The sequence below is a fragment of the Coregonus clupeaformis genome, chromosome 19 (assembly GCF_020615455.1).
Source record: "Coregonus clupeaformis isolate EN_2021a chromosome 19, ASM2061545v1, whole genome shotgun sequence".
NCBI classification, from domain to species: Eukaryota; Metazoa; Chordata; class Actinopteri; order Salmoniformes; family Salmonidae; genus Coregonus; species Coregonus clupeaformis.
In genome coordinates this window covers 30,907,045-30,931,588 of record NC_059210.1, presented here as the reverse complement: position 1 = coordinate 30,931,588, position 24,544 = coordinate 30,907,045, and the positions used below count along the sequence as shown (strand labels likewise).

Sequence of the window (24,544 nt, the reverse complement as noted above, 5' to 3'; positions counted from 1 at the left end):
ATACACAATCCTCTCAACTTAAACTAATTGAAGCAAGCATATCATACTATGTAGTAATGAACATTGCCGCACCCACAACTCCCCCCCCACCCTCACACAATAGTGCCCATATTAGACTTGTTAAAATATATTTTTTATTGCCTGAGATTACTGGAGAACCACAACCTTCAGAGATCAGATAACATAAAACAACATTGGTGTTTTATTTCTAGACCTTAATAAGACACGTCTAAGGAGAGGATTCCATACAGCATCAAATATATTTAGCTGACATTCCATGGCACATTAAATAACCACATAAACAGCCCTAATTTCACCTACAAACACCAGTCATTAAATAAATCATTACTATCAAAGAAAGCAGTGCTAGTTCTATATTGGTACAGTTGAGAGCATTGAAATAACACAGACTCCTACATTCAAACTACAAATACAATGACATTCATGTTCTCTTCATAATCCATTGAAACGTTTTGGTTTTACAATTTGGAGAATTACTGTACAACAAAAAAACCTTTCGTTTGACTTGTATTCGTAAATATTAACCATTGTTTTTGTTAAATGATTCAACGCATACCTTCCATCTAAGAAGGTTATTTTTTATCCATAAATACATATTCAAATCAATACAACTTTATTTAACCCCACTGGGACAATACAGATGCCCAAATAATATGTATTACACCATGATACACAACCGTTTAAATTAACATTAAAAACACATAACTTTGGCAAGACAGCAGATATGTTTAAAAAGGTCTAGGACCCGCCCCAGTATAGACTGAGGAAGCCTAAAGACAGTCAGCTATTTCCTCTGGAGTGGTTTACTGTTGAAACACTGTAAAAAATATATATTTACCACCGATTTTTATGTAAGGTGTTGAGACAATTCTATTGTTTATATTTTTGTTAGGTTGAGAGAGGTATATATGAAATATATTTTACATGGGACTCAAACTTAAAACCAATATGTATATAAAATATGAGTTGTGCATTATTTTGTGACAAAATGCTGTGTAGACATGATAGGAAACAGAAAGGCCTTCCTAATATTGAGTTGCGCACCCTCTGAATGGCACACATACACAATCCATGTCTCAAGGCTTAAAAATCCTTATTTAATCCGTCTGCTCCCCTTCATCTACACTGATTGAAGTGGATTTAACAAGTGACATCAAATAGCTTTCACCTGGATTCACCTGGTCAGTGTCATAGAAAGAGCAGGTGTTCTTAATGTTTTGTATACTCAGTGTACAGTATTCCTGTTGTAACGTATTGTACCCTTTCCCCCAAATCATGTAAAGTACAGCCATCCCAAAACAGAATATAAAAAGAGGGACACAACAAAACTGAGATAGCTGTCCGTATTTGATCAACTGGCTCAACTATAACCTGTATGCCAATAATTATGCCTGCCATGATTGATGTAGAATATTCTGAATCTGCCTGCCTTCTCTGAGAAAGGAGGTACTCCTGCAGAGCCAGATTTTGTGTGTGTGTGTGTGTGTGTGTGTGTGTGTGGTTCCATATTGAACAGGATTTGGATGAAGAATGGAAGAAAACAGCTAGTTTCTCCCATTGTCTCTGTCCAGCAGCCACTTCAGCAGGCAGTCAGAATCCAGGACAGACAGATGGGCAGTAGGGATGCATCAAGCCTCAGGCCAGTCTATATCCTGCTGAGGACACTGGGCATAGGCTCCTCCCCTGGCTGTCGCTCAAATGGGGCAGTGTTGGTTGGACAGACATCCCCCTGAGGGTTTTGGTACGCTTTTGTCCACAAAATAGGACGGACGGTCCAGCACTGTATGTGACTGTGATTACTGACTAGAGTTTGAAGGCACTCACATAGGTTGACGGGCACAGTGTGGATGGATGGATTAATAATGAGTGGATGACTGCCTCTGAAGGTCCAGGTGTTGTGATGTCCTGCGGTTCCTCTGTGGGATCCGGTGAGGGGGTTACGGTCTACTCACTGAAGCTGAAGTGTATGGCTGGGGTCGATGAGTTCATTGAGGTGGGGGAGGAGGGTCCTGCACTGGACACTGTGCTGGGGGGGCCACTGCTTACTGCGCACACACACACAATGAAAAGAGAAAGTCAGAGAGAAAGAGAGAAGGAAAGAGACCCACACAAACAAACATGGCAAATATTAGGTGAAAGTAATTGAGTTGTGACTGAGGTTGAAATTGGGGAAATTAGAATATCAGTCACAGCTATTAGGCACAGTCCTGGGTGAAACTCAATTATTCGTGTTTAAACCTGTTTTGCCTCCATATACACCCAACCACATACATATACACTACATGGCCAAAAGTATGCTCGTCGAACATCTCATTCCAAAATCATGGGCATTAATATGGTGTTGGTCCCCCCTTTGCTGCTATAACAGCCTCCACTCTTCTGGGAAGGCTTTCCACTAGATGTTGGAACATTGCTGCGGGGACTTTCTTCCATTCAGCCACAACAGCATTAGTGAGGTCGGTCACTGATGTTGGGCGATTAGACCTGACTCACAGTCGGCAGTCCAATTCATCCCAAAGGTGTTCGATGGGGTTGAGGTCAGGGCTCTGTGCAGGCCAGTCAAGTTCTTCCACACCGATCTCGACAAACAATTTCTGTATTGACCTCGCTTTGTGCACGGGGGCATTGTCATGCTGAAATGGCCTTCCCCAAACTGTTGCCACAAAGTTGGAAGCACAGAATCATCTAGAATGTCATTGTATGCTGTAGCATTAAGATTTCCCTTAACATTACCTACCTATCAGCCAGCTGGAACAGTAATAATGGTCTGACTAGGCAATATTTTTAATAGCTAGTTCTGTACTAAATTCAGCTGCACTGAATGCAGTCTACTGACTCTATTGGGAAAATAAACAATGTCACGCCACCTCAAATGAAAACCAAACTGCTATTCATCTGAGCGACACTTCTAACATCCAGCATGTTTTCTACTCCTCCTCTATACCATAATAGACATTAAATGGGTTATGAGGAATGAGGAGAGAGAGCTAAAGAGAGCGTCAGAGAGATAGCAGCTCACAGCAGCTGTTGAAACAATCCTAAAATACTGGTGAAGGGCCAAATGAATCACCATGTAGCCCACTGGAGGCACAACGAGTGGGATGGGAGGGAAGAGGGAGGGGGACACTGACAACAACGGAACCCAGTGGCGAGCCGGAGACGGCACGGCAAAACTAAGTGGGGTTATTATCCTGAATCCTACTTTACTGAAGTCTTAATTGATAGCGCCTCTCCTCTTGGCGATGAAAGACAAAAACACAAGGCTCTCATTTAGTTTGACAGTTTAAGACCAGGGAAAGCAGGCTTTTATATCTCATACTCTGGAAAACCTATCTGTCTCTCTTGGCCAAGCCAGAGTGTTTGTTGCCTGGTTAAGGGTACTGGTTAGGCTGTTAACTGTTGTAGCTGTTAACCTGGGTCATGATCATTAGTCAGTAATAGGCTACAAACAGAAGAAAACCGACTGAAAAGGGGGAGGGACTAATGGGACCTCTGTTTTAAAACATTTTCTGTCGCATGCCCTATTGAACACGACCCTGTTCTAGGACAATGTAAGTGTGGCTAAGACTAATCATTGCAATTGTAGTGTTGGGTCCTAAAACAATCCCTTTTCCCTAGCCCCTACCATCACTTTCATGTTTGTAGATCTGAAGGGACTGTGGGTGTAATCTCAACCTAACCTACCCATGAGGTTGGGAGGAGTGTCCCCCATATTGCTTACACCCATCTGGGTAAGGGCTTGGGGTGGTGGTCGGACAGACATGGAAGAACATGGTGGTCAGTATACTCACAGCATAGTGGGCGGGTGGGGGGCCGAACAGGAGTTTCTGAGGAGGAGAGGGCCTTTGGTGGGGGGTAGGTGTGTGCCTGGCCATACCCCTGGCTTGAAGTGTCGAACAAGACAGAGAGAGCTGGAGGGAAACGATAATAGTATTTATACAAGATGTACACTACTAAACATTGCATTAGGAGACCTACAGGGGATATGTATTATATGCCACTGAGAAAGACAGTGATGATTCGGACACAAAATAAACACTACATGACCAAGAGTATGTGGACACCTGCTCAGCGAACATCTCATTCCAAAATCATGGGCATTAATATGTAGTTGATCCCCCCCAGTCACGTTCTTCCGCACCGATCTCGACAAACCATTTCTGTATGTACCTCGCTTTGTCATTCTGAAACAGGAAAGGGCCTTCCCCAAACTGTTGCCACAAAGTTGGAAGCACAGAATCGTCTAGAATGTCATTGTATGCAGTAGCGTTAAGATTTCCCTTCACTGGAACTAAGGGGCCTAGCTTGAACCATGAAAAACAGCCCCAGACCATTATTCCTCCTCAAGCAAACTTTACAGTTGGCACTATGCATTCGGGCAAGTAGCGTTCGTTCTCCTGGCACCTGCCAAACCCAGATTTGTCCGTAGGCCTGCCAGATGGTGAAGCGTGATTCTTCACACCAGAGAATGCGTTTCCACTGCCCCGGAGTCCAATGGTGGCGAGTTTTACATCCCTGCAGCCAATGCTTGGCATTGCGCATGGTTATCTTAGGCTTGTTATTGTGCTGACGTTGCTTCCAGAGGCAGTTTGGAGCTCGGTAGTGAGTGTTGCAACCGAGGACAGACTATTTTTTACACGCTACGCACTTCAGCAATAGGCGGTCCCGTTCTGTGAGCTTGTGTGGTCTACCACTTCGCGGCTGAATCGTTGTTGCTCCTAGACGTTTCCACTTCACAATAACAGCACTTACAGTTGACCGGGCAGCTCTAGCAGGGCAGACATTTGACGAACTGACTTGTTGGAAAGGTAGCATGTCTATGGCGATTGCATGGCTATGTGCTTAAATTTTATACACCTGTCAGCAATGGGTGAGGCTGAAATAGTCGAATCCACTAATTTGAAGGGGTGTCCACATACTTTTGTATATATAGTGTATGTATTTGTTAGCTTGTTCTCAGATCTGTTTGTACTGTCTTGCCAACTCTTATGGTCATTATCACACCAATGACCATAGGAGTTTGCACGACAGCACAAACAGAACTTGGATCAGGTCTGTAGTGTGCATGCTAGGTATGTTGCTTCTGGAAAGCACTAAATACCTACCTTGACTAGAATACCTACCTTTCATGGTCTTAGCATGGGCGTCGCTGCTGTCCTCACACACAGCATTGAGGAACTCGTCCACCTGCTTGAGGGACAGCGAGTTGTGCAGTGTCTCCAGTGGGTAGATAGAGGGCACCATGGAGCAGCCTTCAAAGCCTGCAGCGGAGAGGAGACACACAGTTGCACCACCCCTCCATCTGATCGAGGAGAAGTGGTGATACAGAAATACAGCACGTAGCCCCTTTCCCAATGGCCCGGGCCACCATTTCTGGTCAATAAACCGTATGACATCAATGTGACGTCACTTGATGGAGAAAGGTAGACATGGGCTTCCCGCAGGGCACCGTGGGAGGACCATGCCAAAATCCAGCCATGTCATTCACACTAAAGTACCAAGCCATAGAGACCAGCTGGACTAAAGACCCGTTGTGCATTGCGAACGACGTACACGTCCTGCGATGAAGCCTTGTGTTGTGTGACGACAGCCTTTTCTCACACACACACACACACACGAACAGGCCTGTGCGGCCATTCAACCCTTTTACATACAGTGCAGCCCAAAAGAACACCACGATGGAAGTGATAGCACCACACAAACACAAGGAATGGATAAGGTCAAGCAATGCGTCGTCCATCCATTTTCCAGAATACATGCAGTCGGCCTTGCGTTTCTCCCCGAACTGTCCACCTGTTGTACATTAAATCCCAACAGTACTTTTAAAAAGGTCCGCACAAACAGCTTCGACGGGCCGCATTCTACAGTCTTCCGCTGATATGTTTCACACTTAATCTTCCCCAGCCGACAGACAGTTTAATTGTGATTAATCAACGCGTTAATGTGATTTCTCAAGAGATGTCACAAATCAATTTAGTCAGGATGGACTGCCACCAACCCCAACGATTACATTGTGGTGAAGCCTTTACTCGAGCTTTTGTGTTTGCTGAGCTTCAGCCATAAGCAGTTTCAACATCGTTAATCTAGGCAAACCAAGGTCAGTAGAACATGAGGGTTCGCCTGCCAAAGTCTGCTAAAGAATATCGACCCTGACTTCTGTGGAGAAGGCCTGTACCCACAAAGCATCTCAGAAAAGGTCCTAGGAATCCTATTAAAACCTGTTCTAAGGCAAAAAAAACTCCCAGCTCAGAGTAGGTTTTAGGATGATGTTAAGACACTGCTCAGATAAACTGAGACAGGTGTAAAATCAATTCATAAAAGCTTCTCAGCTGGTAATTACGATAGTTTGAGGTACCACAAAGGAAGAATTGTGATTGTTGGCAATGTTGAAAATATGGGGAATAACCAATTGCAATGAGGCATCGCCAGCTGTGAACTCTATAGCACGCTTCAGACAAAATGTACATTTTCATCACTTAGCAGACGCTCTTATCAAGAGCGACTTACAGGAGCAATTAGGGTTAAGTGCCTTGCTAAAGGGCACCGACAGATTTTTCACGTGAATGTGACTAAAACGTTTGATATATTTTTAGTCTGACACGATCACTTTGCCGACTCTTAATTCTTGCCTAATATATTGGCATGTATAACCTTTTTTAAAAACCAATTCTGATGGTTGTTTAAAGCAGAATTCTGATAATATTACTGTTATATCAACACACTCGTCACTCCCATTTAACAACTCTAAATCGTTTGGGCACAGTAGGCATCAAGTCACTTGCCGATGTTGCATTAAACATTTTTAAAGGTCTAATCATTTTCATCGAACAAAGTTAACATGAAGCCATAGATGCCTTCAAATGCCCAATTCTTATAGGCATACCCAATTTAGGCAAGTTGTTTAACAATGTGATACTGCGCTCCAAAGGGATAACTTGAAAATGTAGGTTAATTAAATAATAAAAAGTGATACTTTTTTAGCCTAATGGTTATAAGTATTTAGGCATATGTGAAATAGTCCTCAAAAGCGCATTCGGAAAGTATTCAGACCCATTGACTTTTCCACATTTTGTTACGTTACAGCCTTATTCTAAAATGGATTAAATTAATGTTTTTCCTCAACTATCAACACACAAAACCCCATAAATGACAAAGCGAAAACAGGTTTTTAGAAATTTTTTCAAACGTACAGTGGCTTGCGTACAGTGGCTTGCGAAAGTATTTTTCCTATTTTGTTGCCTTACAACCTGGAATTAAAATAGATTTTTTTGTGGTTTGTATCATTTGATTTACACAACAATCCTACCACTTTGAAGATGCAAAATCATTTTTGGGGTGAAACAAACAAGAAATAAGAACAATAAACTGAAAACTTGAGTGTGCATAGCTGGCGCTGCAAGCTCTACCAACTGAGCTACAGGGGACTACTCGAGTGTTGCTTTAGCAGTATGCTTAGGGTCATTGTCCTGCTGGAAGGTGAACCTCCGTCCCAGTCTCAAATCTCTGGAAGACAAACAGGTTTCCCTCAATAATTTCCCTGTATTTAGCGCCATCCATCATTCCTTCATTTCTGACAAGTTTCCCAGTCCCTGCCGATGAAAAACATCACCACAGCTTGATGCTGCCACCACCATGCTTCACTGTGGGGATGGTGTACTCTGGGTGATGAGAGGTGTGGGGTTTGCGCCAGACATAGCATTTTCCTTGATGGCCATAAAGCTAAATTTTAGTCTCATCTGACCAGAGTACCTTCTTCCATTTGTTTGGGGAGTCTCCCACATGCCTTTTGGCGAACACCAAACGTATTTGCTTATTTCTTTCTTTAAGCAATGGCTTTTTCTGGCCACTCTTCCGTAAAGCCCAGCTCTGTGGAGTGTACGGCTTAAAGTGGTCCTATGGACAGATACTCCAATCTCCGCTGTGGAGCTTTGCAGCTCCTTCAGGGTTATCTTTGGTCTCTTTGTTGCCTCTCTGATTAATGCCCTCCTTGCCTGATCCGTGAGTTTTGGTGGGCGGCCCTCTCTTGGCAGGTTTATTGTGGTGCCATATTATTTCAATTTTTTAATAATGGATTTAATGGTGCTCTGTGGGATGTTCAAAGTGTCGGATATTTTTTTATAATCCAACCCTGATCTGTACTTCTCCACAACTTTGTCCCGGACCTGTTTGGAGAGCTCCTTGGTCTTCATGGTGCCGCTTGCTTGGTGGTGCACCTTGCTTAGTGGTGTTGCAGACTCTGAGGCCTTTCAGAACAGGTTATACTGTGAGGGAAAAAAGTATTTGATCCCCTGCTGATTTTGTACGTTTGCCCACTGACAAAGACATGATCAGTCTATAATTTTAATGGTAGGTTTATTTGAACAGTGCGAGACAAAATAACAATAACAAAATCCAGAAAAACGCATGTCATAAATGTATTTGCATTTTAATGAGGGAAATAAAGTATTTGACCCCCTCTCAATCAGAAAGATTTCTGGCTCCCAGGTGTCTTTTATACAGGTAATGAGCTGAGATTAGGAGCACACTCTTAAAGGGAGTGCTCCTAATCTCAGTTTGTTACCTGTATAAAAGACACCTGTCCACAGAAGCAATCAATCAGATTCCAAACTCTCCACCATGGCCAAGACCAAAGAGCTCTCCAAGGATGTCAGGGACAAGATTGTAGACCTACACAAGGCTGGAATGGGCTACAAGACCATCGCCAAGCAGCTTTGTTGTTATTCTGTCTCTCACCGTTCAAATAAACCTACCATTAAAATTATAGACTGATCATGTCTTCAAATCAAATACTTTTTCCCCTCACTGTATATACTGAGATCATGTGACACTTAAATTCCACCTGTGATTAATCTAACTAATTATGTGACTTCTGAAGGTAATTGGTTGCACCAGATCTTATTTAGGGGCTTCATAGCAAAGGGGGTGAATACATATGCACGCACCACTTTTCCATTATTAATTTTTTATACTTTTTTGAAACAAGTAATTTTTTTCATTTCACTTCACCAATTTGGAGTATTTTGTATATGTCCATTACATGAAATCCAAATAAAAATCCATTTAAATTACAGGTTGTAATGCAGCAAAATAGGAAAAAACGCCAAAGGGGATGAATACTTTTGCAAGGCACTGTATTGCTATGAGACTGGAAATTGAGCTCAGGTGAATCCTGTTTCCATCCTTGAGATGTTTCTACAATTTGAGTGGAGTCCACCTGTGGTAAATTCAATTGATTGGACATGATTTGGAAAGGCACACACCTGTCTATATAAAGGTCCCACAGTTGACAGTGCATGCCAGAGCAAAAACCGAGCCATGAGGTCAAAGGAATTGTCCGTAGAGCTCCGAGACAGGATTGTGTCGTGGCACAGATCTGGGGAAGGGTACCAAAAAATGTCTGCAGCATTGAAGGTCCCCAAGAACACAGTGGCCTCCATCATTCTTAAATGGAAGAAGTTTAGAACGACCAAGACTCTTCCTTGAGCTGGCCGCCCGGCCAAACTGAGCATTCGGGGGAGATCCGCCTTGGTCAGGGAGGTGACCAATAACCCAATGGTCACTCTGACAGAGCTCCAGAGTTCCTCTGTGGAGATGGGAGAACCTTCCAGAAGGACAACCATCTCTGCAGCACTCCACCAAATCAGGCCTTTATGGTAGAGTGGCAAGATGGAAGCCACTCCTCGGTAAAAGGTACATGACAGCCCGCTTGGAGTTTGCCAAAAGGCACCTAAAGGACTCTGAACATGAAAAACAAGATTCTCTGGTCTGATGAAACCAAGATTGAACTCTTTGGTTCAAGGGTCACGTCTGGAAGAAACCTGGCACCATCCCTACGGTGAAGCATGTTGGTGGCAGCATCATGCTGTGGGGATGTTTTTCAGCGGCAGGGACTGGGAGACTAGTCAGGATCGAGGGAAAGATGAACGGAGCAAAGTACAGCGCGATCCTTGATGAAAACCTGCTCCAGAGTGCTGAAAACCTCTGGGGGCGAAGATTCACCTTCCAACAGGACAACGACCCTAAGCACACAGCCAAGACAACGCAGGAGTGGCTTCGGGACAAGTCTCTGAATGTCCTTGAGTGGCCCAGCCAGAGCCCAGGCTTGAACCCGATCTAACATCTCTGGAGAGACCTGAAAATAGCTGTGCAGCGACGCTCCCCATCCAACCTGACAAGAGCTTGAGAGGATCTGCAGAGAAGAACGGGAGAAACTCCCCAAATACAGGTGTGCCAAGCTTGTAGCGTCATACTCAAGAAGACTCAAGGCTGTAATCGCTGCCAAAGGTGCTTCAAAGTACTAAGTAAAGTGTCTGAATACTTAAGTAAATTGTGATTTGTTTTTTTTTATTAATTGTTGAACACTTCTAAAAACCTGTTTTTGCTCTGTCATTATGGGGCAGTGTGTAGATTGATGAGGGGAAAAAAAACAATTGAGTCCATTTTAGAATAAGGCTGTACCGTTAAAAAAAGTGAAGGGGTCTGAATACTTTCCGAATGCACTGTAGGTCTAGACTATTGATGGCTTGATCATATAGAAATAACAAAACATTCTTTCAACAACTCCAAAGCAATAGCATATGGCGCAGGAACCATGGACTCGTTGCCTTTTTTCTATTTTCAAGACACCTGCTGGTAACTCTTAGCTGGTTAGGACAGCTCATGAGGTCTCCTAAATAGGACTCGTATGACTAAATATATATTTAGGGCGGCAGGTAGCTTAGTGGGTAAGAGCGTTGTGCCAGTAACCGAAAGGTCGCTGGTTCTAATCCCTGAGCCGACTAGGTGAACAAATCTGTCGATGTGCCCTTGAGCAAGGCACTTAACCCTAATTGCTCCTGTAAGTCGCTCTGGATAAGAGCGTCTGCTAAATGATAAAAAAAAAAAAAAAAAAAAAAACTAAAGATATTTTTTTTACCCATAAGAGTAAAATGTCCCTATTCTCAGCACTTACGACCAATTTTCTACTCTGAGACGCTTTGTGGATCTCTTTGCCTTTCTTTTCACTCTCTGCTATCTCCGTCTTTTCCTCTTCCAGTCTTTCCATCTCTAGCTCTGTGTTGCAGCCTTTTCCCTCCAAATTCAGCTCACGCACCAGATGCAGTGAGAGAAGACACCGATGCTACACTGCACCATTCATTCACTACCTGTGAGACATAGTGGAAGAGCAAGAGAGGGAGACACACACAGTGAATGAAGATATGGAATGTGAGAAGGGCATGTAGTCCATGGGCCACATTCGTTTGTTCTTTTTAAGAACTTTCAACCGTCATAGGATGCTACCTTTCCAAGAAGTCAGTTCGTAAAATGTCTGCCCTGCTAGAGCTGCCCCGGTCAACTGTAAATGCTGTTATTGTGAAGTGGAGACATCTAGGAGCAACAACGGCTCAGCCACAAAGTGGTAGGCCACACAAGCTCACACAACGGGACCGCTGAGTGCTGAAGCGCATAGCGAGTACCAAACTGCCTCTGGAAGCAATGTCAGCACAATAACTGTTTGTCGGGAGCGTCATGAAATGGGTTTCCATGGCCGAGCAGCCGCACACAAGCCTAAGATCACCATGCGCAATCCTAAGCGTCGGCTGGAGTGGTGTAAAACTCGCCGCCATTGGATTCTGGAGCAGTGGAAACGCGTTCTCTGGAGTGATGAATCATATTTCACCATCTGGCAGTCCTACCGACGAATCTGGGTTTGGCGGATTCCAGGAGAACGCTACCTTCCCCGATAAATAGTGCCAACTGTAAGGTTTGGTGGAGGAATAATGGTCTGGGGCTGTTTTTCATGGTTCGGGCTAGGCCCTTAGTTCCAGTGAAGGGAAATCTTAACGCTACTGCATACAATGACATTCTAGACGATTCTGTGCTTCCAACTTTGTGGCAACAGTTTGGGGAAGACCCTTTCCTGTTTCAGAATGACAATGACCCCGTGCACAAAGCGAGGTCCATACAGAAATGGTTTGTCGAGATCGGTGCGGAAGAACTTGACCTACCTGCACAGAGCCCTGACCTCAACTCCATCGAACACCTTTGGGATGAATTGGAATGCCGACTGCGAGCCAGGCCTAAATCGCCCAACATCAGTGGCCGACCTCACTAATGCTCGTGGCTGAACGGAAGCAAGTCCCCGCAGCAATGTTCCAACATCTAGTGGAAAGCCTTCCCAGGAGAGTGGCGTTGTTATAGCAGCAAAGGAGGGACCAACGCCATATTAATACCCATGATTTTGGAATGCGATGTTTGACGAGCAGGTGTCCACATACTTTTGGTCATGTAGTGTATTTGTGCGTTCGGTCTTCGTCCTTGCATAAGCTCAAGCAGCAAATGTTACAGGTCTTTCACTGATCCAGATAAGCCCAGAAACTAGGAAATATGTTTTAACCGTGTAAAGTGGTTTTCTCAGTTAATATAAGACGTTTTGGCAGCTGTATTTAGCCTACAAGGGCAATCATTGCTTTTGCCTGCTAGCCAAACTAAAGACAACATTGTTTGCTAGCTTGCACAACTCTCAATACATTCAAGGTCCCGACAGCTTCAAAAACAGCTGTTCTGGCATCTTTAAAAAACCCATTTACCACCTTTCAACAACCTCTTATCTCGTATTATTTTGGGATTCTTTTGGTCCGGTACATACAGTGCCTTCAGAAATTATTCAAAATGGATAAAAAATATTCTCACCCATTTACACACAATACCATCACTAGCACATTAGAGGCTGATTTAATTTGATACCCTATAATGAAAAAGTTTAGAAATGTTGGCAAATTCATTTAAAATTAAATACAGAAATCTAATTTACATAACATATTGAATCAGGGGTGTGAATACTTGTAGAAGCACCTTTGGTGGCTATTAAAGGTTTGAGTCATTTTGGGTATGTTTGTATCAGCTTTGCACATCTGGATTTTGGGATTTTCTCCCATTCTTCCTTGCAGATGTTCTCAAGCTCTGTTAAGTTAGATGGTGAGCAGCGGTGAACAGCAATCTCTAAGTTTTTCCACAGATTTCCAAATTGTCATTCTTACCCCGTTGCTCAGTTTGGTCAGACGGCCAGCTCTAGGCAGTCTGTGTATTTCCATATTTTTTCAATTTCCCAATGATGGAGACCACTGTGCTGTTGGAAAATTTCAACACTCACGTCTGGAAGAAACCTGGCACCATCCCTACGGTGAAGCATGTTGGTGGCAGCATCATGCTGTGGTGATGTTTTTCAGCGGAAGGGACTGGGAGACTAGTCAGGATCGAGGGAAAGATGAACGGAGCAAAGTACAGCGCGATCCTTGATGAAAACCAATTTTTATCATAGGTACACTTCAACTGTGAGAGACGGAATCTAAAACAAAAATCCAGAAAATGACATTCTATGATTTTTAAGTAATTAATTTGCATTTTATTGCATGACATAAGTATTTGATCACCTACCAACCAGTAAGAATTCCGGCTCTCACAGACCTGTTAGTTTTTCTTTAAGAAGCCCTCCTGTTCTCCACTCATTAACTGTATTAACTGCACCTCTTTGAACTCGTTACCTGTATAAAAAGACACCTATCCACACACTCAATCAAACAGACTCCAACCTCTCCACAATGGCCAAGACCAGAGAGCTGTGTAAGGACATCAGGGATAAAATTGTAGACCTGCACAAGACTGGGATGAGCTACAGGACAATAGGCAAGCAGCTTGGTGAGAAGGCAACAACTGTTGGCGTAATTATTAGAAAATGGAAGAAGTTCAAGATGACGGTCAATCACCCTCGGTCTGGGGCTCCATGCAAGATCTCACCTCGTGGGGCATTAATGATCATGAGGAAGGTGAGGGATCAGCCCAGAACTACACGGCAGGACCTGGTCAATGACCTGAAGAGAGCTGGGACCACAGTCTCAAAGAAAACCATTAGTAACACACTACGCCGTCATGGATTAAAACCTGCAGCGCACGCAAGGTCCCCCTGCTCAAGCCAGCGCATGTCCAGGCCCGTCTGAAGTTTGCCAATGACCAACTGGATGATCCAGAGGAGGAATGGGAGAAGGTAATGTGGTCTGATGAGACAAAAATTGAGCTTTTTGGTCTAAACTCCACTCGCCGTGTTTGGAGGAAGAAGGAGGATGAGTACAACCCCAAGAACACAATCCCAACTGTGAAGCATGAAGGTGGAAACATTCTTTGGGGATGCTTTTCTGCAAAGGGGACAGAACGACTGCACCGTATTGAGGGGAGGATGGATGGGGCCATGTATCGCGAGATCTTGGCCAACAACCTCCTTCCCTCAGTAAGAGCATTGAAGATGGGTCGTGGCTGGGTCTTCCAGCATGACAACGACCCGAAACACACAGCCAGGGCAACTAAGGAGTGGCTCCGTAAGAAGCATCTCAAGGTCCTGGAGTGGCCTAGCCAGTCTAAAGACCTGAACCCAATAGAAAATCTTTGGAGGGAGCTGAAAGTCCGTATTGCCCAGCGACAGCCCCGAAACCTGAAGGATCTGGAGAAGGTCTGTATGGAGGAGTGGGCCAAAATCCCTGCTGCAGTGTGTACAAACCTGGTCAAGACCTACAGGAAAAGTATGATCTCTGTAATTGCAAACAAAGGTTTCTGTACCAAATATTAAGTTCTGCTTTTCTGATGTATCAAATACTTATGTCATGCAATAAAATGGAAATTAATTACTTAAAAATCATACAATGTGATTTTCTGGATTTTTGTTTTAGATTCCGTCTCTCACAGTTGAAGTGTACCTATGATAAAAACTACAGACCTCTACATGCTTTGTAAGTAGGAAAACCTGCAAAATCGGCAGTGTATCAAATACTTGTTCTCCCCACTGCATGCCTCATCACAATTATATCTCGGAGATCTACGGACAGTTCCTTGGACTTCATGGTATAGTTTCTGCTCTGACATGCACTGTCAACTGTGGAACCTTATAAAGACAGGTGTGTTTCTTTCTAAATCATGTCCAAACAATTGACAACAGGTGGCCTCCAATCAAGTTGTAGTGAAATCTCAAGGATGATCAAAGGAAATTCAGCTTTACCTTTCCCTTTGGAGTGTCATAGCAAAGAGTTGTGAATACTTATGTAAATAGTTTATCTGTATTTTATTTTCTAAAAAAATTGTACAAATGTCTAAAAGCATGTTTTCACTTTGTCATTATTGGGTATTGTGTGTAGGATGGGTGAGAAAAATAATTGAAAAACATTTTGAATTCAGGCTATAACACAACAAAATGAGGAATAAGTCAAGGGGTATGAATACTTTCTGAAGGCAGTGTATGTTGCTTTCTGCAAGCATGGACAACAGAACGTGTGTAACAATTGTAACCAAGGTGTAACATGGCAACCTCATGTTGCTAGGGGAAATTACCCAAAATGCACTATGATTTTGCAATAGTACCTTTGATTTAAAATATTTAATTGTGCAACTTTTACAAGTTTTGAACCACTCAGTGTTCATATTCATTATCTAGATAAACTTTGCGGTTTTGTTTCGTGGGTCATGAAATGCCATTTCCGAAGCCTTTTTTTGTGGGTGGCACTTGGACTAATGGTAGGGAGGAGGGAGATCAAAATAAAAGATGGCGAGAGAAAACGTCAGACTTTGACAATTCATGTATGCCCAGTCAATTACATATGGAAATGGAATATCATTCTCTTCCAAGTCTACAAAGGGAATAGTAATAAAGTATTTCCTAAAATAACTCAGTGATTTCCTGTACAGCTACAGAGCTCTGGGCTGATGTCTAGTACTCTCATGGGGGGGATACGTAGGCTCAAAAGGGGGACACACAGCATCGATTCATGCTCCAGAAACTCCCCTGAAATTGGTAGTTTACTGACAGACCACAGCTTAATTAGCTAATGACCTAGATATTCTCCACAGACAGATCTCAGATCTTAAATCTTGTCAAAATATAATGAATGGATTCTCAATGGTACCCAGTCAGGACCTCCCATAGTGCAGTGTCACTATCACTCCAATTAAGTATCCATATCTAAAGCAACACTCGACAGCCAGCAGTCCCAACAGGACTATACAATAGTTGTTTGTGCCATTTCCAATTCATCCCCACCTGTTCATAGTCTTTGCTGTGTTACCCCAACCTAGGGAGTAGCATGCATTGCACTTCACTCAGCAGCGGAAACCCTTCTAGAAGAAGAGGTTCGTCTATGGTCATTCAATATTAAAGCCATGTAACCTTGCCAACATGCAGAGGCACTGTGCTGGTTGTCGTGCAGTTTCCAGAGCAGGGGCTGCACAGAATACGGCATTAGGTATAGCAGCCACCGTGCCTTAGGATTGCCTTTTTTTTTTGTCAAGCTTGATAAAAAGATCTTGAAAATAAATGAAAGCTGGCAAAAGATCCTTTTGGATGAAAAGCCTAAGCAGCAAAATGGGTAAGGGGTATCGATCCATCGATAGGAGAATGAACACTCCCTTTATAGTTACCACGTCTGCATTTTCTGGCAGGCATGCAGATAGACAGATAGATAGGTTAAGAGACAGACATGGCAGGAATAGGGCAACAAATTAGACTGATGCCATACTCATGTAGACAGTGATACCGAGTTAGACAAAAACTAATGACGACAGAAGCGACAGAGACAAAATGGGGAGAGGGAAAAGACAGAGAAAGACAACAGGAGAGAGATGGAAGAGAAAGGAGAAGCAAAACAACAAGCCCGCATTGGCAGCACCCCAGCACCGCATGAAGGGGTGGAGGGGAGGAGAGGACATGGGAGGTCTACAGAGGGCTGACCGTAGAGGCACTCGGGGAGGTCTTGGCCAGACACCAGACAGTTCATGAGGAGGCGCAGGTGGTAGGGGCACTGGTGCAGGTGGTGGGCCATGGCCCTGTCCAGAGAGGCCAGAGAGGGACAACACAGGAGGACCGGGTCAGTGAAGAGCCCCTTCAGCAGCTGGGCTACATGATGCTCGTCTAGGGGCTCTGAGGAAGAAGAGGCAGAGCGAGGAAGAGAGCACAGTGGAAGAGGAGTAGAAGAGGAGCAAAAGGCTGTAGGTGGGCCAGCATTTGCATAATGCTAAAGGGGCAGAGACTACTTTCCATTCAAAAGAAACAACGCTACAGGTCCCAGGCTCTCATCCACTCAACTGACATATGGAAAGAAAACAAAAAACTGTCCAGAGCTACAGCTCTCACCATCTGATATTCATGGGGTAATGCACATTGGAATTCTAAACTGGTAGAAACGTTTCCAGGCATGTCAGTCATAATGCCCCTTTCCTCTCCATGATCACCATTAGTCACAAGGCTTATCTGTCTTAGGAGTGTAGAAGATCAAAGGGCAATGCTTTCTATCCAGACACTGAACTGCAACTACAAACAAGGCATCAATGTTTTCATTTAGACTAAAAACAGCATTTTATCTCAAGGGGAATGGAGATCATAGAAAGGTCAACCAGGATACCAGACAACGGGAACACATGTAAAGACCTATGAGTAGTACCTATATCACCTCAGAAATACTGTAAACAATTGAACAGACGTAAAGATATCTACCTTAGACAAAGATTAGCACAATGTCAATCTCAAATATTTCCTTTGATCTAATGCATCATTTATGCCAACACAGTATTGTATGTGACACCTTGACTGTGGATGTCTAACTTCAAATGGTAAACACCGTCTGGATAGAGGTCCGAACAAAGGCAACAGGTGTTAATGGGCAGATGGAGAGGGTTGGTTACGTGAATGAGGTCTGTTGAGTACTGTAGGTCGTATGAATAGAAGAGTTACTGTGCATCAGTAACTGACAATTCCTGTTAGCGCCCGGTTCAAAAACATACGTCCCATTTTGAGGGTGTTCTGAAAGAATTGGCATCAGACCAAGGAGACACAGAAAAGCCATTTGTCCACCCCACCTCTCGGTAAGTACTGCCAGTTCATATAGCTTTATTTATACTTCTAACGTGATGCAGGTCCAGACCTTACTGTATCCAGCCCACCTTTCTACATACTGCATGGGCTGCACTGTTTAGGGCCTAATATAAAACCACTGATCACCGTAGCCATCACAGTGAGTACCAGCAGAAGTCAATCCAAATCTCTGTCAACACAGACGCAGAAACGATGTATGGAATCTCTCAATTACAGAGGCTTTGCATAGTCCATCTGCTCCTCGTAGTCAGATGATCCAGGCACTTGGATGACATACAATACTGCTATTCGGAAACTCCCTCAATCTGTTTAACTGAGCGAGAGCAAGGCCCAGAGTCGGCAGTTTGAATGGGTCTCTCCATAATCCAAGCTACAGAAAAAGTCACAAAACATGTATTCATATCGAACAATGTCATGCAAAAATGCTCACCACTGTTATTTTCTTATCATAGCAGCTCAGCTCCAATACGTCGGGCCAATCTGACTGCTATCAGAGGGTTCGTCCATGCATGACGAACCCATCCAACCGCTGGATGGTACACTGCTGCCTGGACACCTAGGCCATGCCAATTACCAATATCTTTCATAGCGCATAGCAAAGTACATAGCAACAAGACTCGCTCGAGACCAGAAAAACAGATGGGAGAAACGAACGGTCAATTTCCCCCTCGATGGGCATTCTTGATAACAGAAGTTTCCGGTGATTAAGGGATATGGACACAAAGCAACACATATACGGCAATATCTCTTCCTTGCATGTTGTAATGTGAATGCCCTTTCTGTCAATCACCAATTGGTTCAGCCACGTTTGAACGCCAACCATTAATTAAAATGAAATTAATAGATTCACTGACATGGTTACGAGTGTGAGTGATGGGACAGATTTAATGTTAACCCTTTCCTCCATTACCCATCGTTTGATGCTATTAAATCAGTAGGCTTAGCATGAACTCAGTTTTCATTGGGTCAAACTGAAAGGTCTCTTATCAATAGTCAAACAAGAGATTTGACAGTCATTTCAGAAGTAAAAGGTTGCTTTTGAAAGACTATTACTTAGCTTTAAACACATGGGTTATCCTAATCAAAAAGTAGACTGGAATGGTGGAGGGGCTAACCATCTCTCCAGAGAATGGGTTTGAATGAACAAAAGGAGCATGTGAGGATAAGTGATGGTATGGAGACACAGCAACACATGGTGATATATCGGAAGGGATATATTCCATACACAAACACTGAGTGTACGAAACATGCTCTTTCCATGACACAGACCGACCAGGTGAATCCAGGTGAAAGCTATGATTGAATCCAGGTGAAAGCAAAGCCCTTATTGATGTCACTTGTTAAATCCACTTCAAATTAGTGTAGATGAAGGGGAAGAGACAGGTTAACTAATGATTTTTAAGCATTGAGACATGGATTGTGTATGTGTGCCATTCAGAGGGTGAAAGGGCAAGACAAAAGATTTAAGTGCCTTTAAAATGGGGAATGGTAGTAGGTGCCAGGCGCACCGGTTTGTGTCAAGGACTGCAACGCTGCTGGGATTTTCACGCTCAACAGTTTCCCGTGTGTATAAAGAATGGTCCACCACCCAAAGGACATCCAGAAAACTTGAAATGACTGTGGGAAGCATTGGAGTCAACATGGGCCAGCATCCCTGTGGAACACTTGACACCTTGTAGAGTCCATGCCCCGACAAATTGAGGCTGTTCTGAGGGCAAAAGGGGGTGCAACTCAATATTATGAAGGAGTTCCTAATGTTTTGTACACTCAGTGTATATCCATCCTGTAGGAAAATGGCGGGTCAGAGAGACATATTAACTGATAAATGCAGTGTAGAGGCCAGTAAACACAGATGTTAAGAATTAACGTTAAAACCAAACAGATGGAGACAGGACGTCTTGTGAAGTAGAAACTCAGAGAAATTGAGATCTTGATATAATGATGTAATTACACAGACAATGTCAAACCCAAATAGTTTCCCCCAAAAGACATGCAAGATGAAGGGAAACTGAGGAGTGGCGAGGTATACTTGAAAAAGGCAGACATACCATTAGTCGGATGCCTGGCAAACGACACAGAAAATCTCTTTACTGCCGGCATAGAGAACAGCTCTGAGGAAATAAGAAGGTTAAGTGGCGTTACTGGGGCTACAGGCTACCTGTGCACATGCCTGTCCCTAGTGTCGCAGTGCAAACGTACCTACGTGTGTGTTTTCCTGACCCCCATGTGTCTGTAAACTCAAGTAGGGCATCTCTATAATGTTGCAGCTATGTATGTGCGTCTGGGTCTCTGTTTGTGGTGAGTGATATGCAGCATGGGAAGGCAGCATGGAAGAAGGGGTAATGAAGGAACAATGGAGAATGTGGATGGGGTGAAAATGTTAATGATAACTCAGTTGTGGTTGTTTTGAATGGAGACAGAGGACTGACATTTGGCACTGGTGAAGTGGGCATTTGAGGAAGTCCCCAATAGGCTAAAATGTTCAGTCTATTCTCTCTAAAGAATATGCTATGACAAAATGATCTGGAAAGGAAACATACGGTGATGGCAACAGATTTAACACCAACAACCTATATTACAATCCTGTAACCATCTGGATTTGAGAGGTGTGACTGTAAACACAATCATTGCTCATTTGTCTTTGTCATGTACCAGTGCCTTTGACCAGCATTGTGAGAGATAGATGGGGGGGGGTTTGTCTCGTTTGTGTGTTTTTGCAATCTATCTATCTATACACACACCGCCAGAAAAAACCTTTGGTGTTATTCTAAACCCTACACATCTCTAGCCTCATACAAGCAAAAGATGTAGCATCTTAAAGCATAATATTAAAGCGACCATTTCCTAAAGTATACCTAACATCAAGCGTACGGTGAAAACAAAGTACACAGTGACGCCCAGTGGACAAAATGGGCACTTCATTCAACCCGCAGTGGAACAATCTTTCCTCTTCACATGCAGGTGGCAGGTCATATGTTCTTCATATTTACATTTTAGTCACATACTGTGCAGTTACTATCAGGATGCTAGCTGATCTGACTCGATAACAAGAGGTAGGTGGCAGCCTTTGGATCAAATTAAGCCAATCGTTGTGCTCCAACATTCCTAGCCACATGCCCTGATGAAAACATTTTGGATAATCAGAGCTTTATGTTTATATGAGGCCCCCTGGTGGCTATATAGTCAACTCACCATTTCACTCTATAGTGAGTCAGGAAATTGTGGTATGGAAGTGGGAATTATGCAATGCTGGATTAACGGATCTCAAAACAGATTTGATCCATTTACAAGCCTTGGTTTCCCCAAATTAAGGGATTAATATAGAAAATTCCCTGTTGATTAACAAATCCTTTACCCCCTTGATATGTCATGACAGATTACCATATGACATGCACACACCGATACAGAATATATACAATTGTATAGACAAGATTTACTTAGCAACCTAATCACACACAGGTTGTCATGTAATCAAAGGCAGGCCATGTTGCTTTGATTAGGATAAATTATTGGTCATGGGTAATGCATTTGATTGTGCGCAATCCAATACCAATTCAATATCATTAATGCTCAGTATACAATGTATAATACAAACATTCTTAGCATATAATCACAATTGTGGTCACTGCTCATGCCATTGGGGGGAATCACTCAAGCAGAGGATTGTTCTAGAGGCAGAAGGAAAGAAAGGGGGAAAGGAGGGCTCTCCGATAATTTGTGTGATCAAATAACTTATTCTCCACTAAGGTTGGGAAGGAGAGATAAGAGTGTTTGAGCAGGATCTAAAATGTCAGATATGGCGGACATTTTACATTTTGAAGGTTTTTTACGGCACTATGTATGGCATTTTCAGTGGCCATGTGAAAAGATAGGCGTTTGATAGAGGTTGATAGAGATGGATAGAGGAAGGACGTACCATCTCGAAAAGGCAAACCGGGGGACAGGGGGGGTCTGCGGTGGTGGGTGCGGACGTAGTCCCGCAGGTTGGGGGCGCTAGAGGACACCCCCAGGACAGAGGCACTGAAGAGGCCCGAGCACAGGGACCCTGTTGTGGAAGAACCACGGGGTGGGAGAGAGGAGGGGGACGGGGGGCAGGGAGGGGGGAGGTTAGTACTCATTGCACACCATGCGGTTCTTAATAAGAGCAGTTCACTGTTGCTAAGGGGTGTGTGAGTGTGCCTGTGTCTGTACCTGTGTGTGTTTATGAAGAGAGCGCAGCAGACAAACGGAGGTCACTCCTAACACTGGCCCCTAACCCCTCCTAAGAGAAAATTAGATAAAGCCTCTCTCTAGGATCTCCTGGAGACTGACTAGAGGGTTTACACTTATATCAACAACTGGTGGGACCATAGACAAAGGATGACATGGATTTAAGAAATAAGGGGGCTTTTTAGTGTGAATACAGTGCACTGAACTTACAAGAATCATGAGAACCAAATATAACAAAGTGGTCAAGGACTGTGGGGACAGAAACATTGCTATTGTCACAATGAACATAGGTTCGCTCTGGATAAAATAGTCGCTCTGGATAAGAGCGTCTGCTAAATGATGTAAATACAAATAAATACAGGTTTTCTGTTTTTCTATAACCACCTGTTAGAAAATAATCTGTTCCTGACAATCCTTATTTTTTGGGGGGGGAAGAGTGCAGTGTATACAGCAGTTAAATTCCTACAGCAGTTGGCATAGAAATAGTCACAGCAGAATAAGAATGGGCCTTTATTTTTCCAGCCATACTATTCTGGTCTAAAGTGAGCTGTGCTGGAATGGGTGGTTTGGTGGGATGCAGGGACAGCGACAACGTTTGAATGGTCATTTCAAAACAGTTTGACAAGCTTGGTGCATACAGTACGAGTATGGACAAGCAGTGGAAAACACATGCACATACTCATGCACAAGTCAAACCAACCTCAGCCCAAGTTCATGTCAACATCTTTTTCCACTCATTGTTTTTTTGGTGCATCCATTGCACCCTTTTATTTGTTTTATAAAGGCTTAGTAAGTGAATATCACTGTGTTAGAAAGTTGCCGGGGGTCACAAGCACCTCCAAATCCACGCACAGGGGACTGATTGTATCTGCGGTTCTATTGTATCACCTTGTGGAGGTTTCCTTGCTTCTCTTGACAGATGAATGTGAATGGAGACAGACAGGAATATCATCCGGTGGGGGCTCTGCGGCGCTCAGACCCCCATATATAGAGCCCTATTGGCAGGAGAGGTCCTTGGTGGTGGGGCTCTTAGGCTACGTCCCAAATAGCCCATAGGGCTCTGGTCAAAAGTACTGCGCTATAAAATGAATAGGGGGTCATTTGGGACGTAGCCTAAGATGCATTCTCTCCACTCTGACTCTCCATTGACCTGTGGCCTACATAGTCTAGACCTGGGAGCTTTGGCAGCTGGACCTACCTCCCACTATGGAGTCATGGCAGCTATGCAGCCATTAGAAAGAGCGAGGAAGAAAGGGAGTGAGAGGGAGAGCGTGAGAGAGAGAGAGAGACAGAACGAGAGAGCGAGCGAGACACAGAGAGAGAGGTCACTCACATGACCCAGAGAGATTAGTGAGTGCTGATGACAGGGTTGCAGAAATATGACAGTGGCAGCAGTGGTTGGCAGAAACCAGATACCCACCTAGGCCAGTCTGTTTGATCTCAGGGGACTGGCGCGAGCAGGAGGGGAAGAGGCGGTAGGAGGCGCCCTTGGAGGAGTAGCCGGGGGAGGTGGGCGAGGTCTCGGAGAGGACCTGGGTGGGGACAGGGAGACTGTGTCACAGTGCGACAGACAGAGACAGACAAACAGCTGACACTCAGACAGGTAGTGAAATAACCAAGCAGTCACTAATGGAGACATACTGTCTCCATTCATTTGTAAAAACACAGGCGCATGACTAAGCATCCACTAATAGGGACGGGCTACACAGAATGTTAAAATGCTATGTAGCCTGAGAAGCATGGGATTTCAGTACAGTATTACAAAATTAAGGTTTGGCTCTTTCTATGTGGGTTTGGATTCAAACAGGACTATCCTAGCGATTCAATAACTGAACAGATAAATGCTGTGCTTGGGTTGTGTTTATTATTATTATTATTATTATTATTATTAACTCAAACAGGTAGGGACTACCTGGACGTATCCAATAAGAAACACACATTTTTTATTTTCCATTGCAAAAGGTTTTCTGTTGCGTGCACTAATGAACACCACCCTAACATGGAATACATTACATTTGGGAGAGGGGACACAATAACTGATATATCCCTGATCAAGTACCTCCATGGAGCTAGTCTTGCGGTTGCGGATCATGGGTGATCTTCTGATGCTGATTAACTCAGAGAGAGGCAGGGCCCGGTCAGGCTCGTCCTGTGATAGGTCCTCCAGACTGCCTTGGTTGGTCTGCTTCTCCTGGTTCTGGATTGGATTAAAGAGACCGATGAGGGGGGCTGTGGACACACACACACACACACACACACACACACACACACACACACACACACACACACACACACACACCTCAGCGGAGGCTGGGCGGAAGCCAAAGCCCAGAGGGATGTTCTCCTCGTCCTCACAGCTCTTCACCCCGGGACTGAAGTGGAGCTCCACGTGGAAACGCTCCTCTGAGCCGGGGTCCTGTTCAACAC

At 43.9% G+C, this 24,544-nt stretch overlaps 1 protein-coding gene across 7 annotated transcripts in view; it reads right to left on the bottom strand.

Annotated features, from left to right (window-relative positions):
* Positions 1–1,182: 1,182 nt before the first annotated feature.
* LOC121532116 (inositol hexakisphosphate and diphosphoinositol-pentakisphosphate kinase 1) overlaps positions 1,183–24,544 on the bottom strand; it is a 64,925-nt gene continuing 41,563 nt past the window's right edge. For 2 of the 7 annotated variants that reach the window (XM_041837823.2, XM_041837825.2), the window contains exons 23-30: positions 24,417–24,533; positions 24,177–24,314; positions 23,538–23,649; positions 21,825–21,953; positions 19,957–20,019; positions 5,145–5,282; positions 3,813–3,932; positions 1,183–2,066 (exon numbers count right to left, since the gene is read on the bottom strand). In XM_041837823.2, the coding sequence (XP_041693757.1) occupies positions 1,966–2,066; positions 3,813–3,932; positions 5,145–5,282; positions 19,957–20,019; positions 21,825–21,953; positions 23,538–23,649; positions 24,177–24,314; positions 24,417–24,533 (918 nt within the window). In that variant the 3' untranslated portion in view covers positions 1,183–1,965. Of the gene's footprint in view, positions 2,067–3,812; positions 3,933–5,144; positions 5,283–16,768; positions 16,958–19,956; positions 20,020–21,824; positions 21,954–23,537; positions 23,650–24,176; positions 24,315–24,416; positions 24,534–24,544 lie in introns of all 7 variants that reach the window. The other 5 variants (XM_041837826.2, XM_041837827.2, XM_041837828.2 and 2 more) reach the window with 4 other exon arrangements.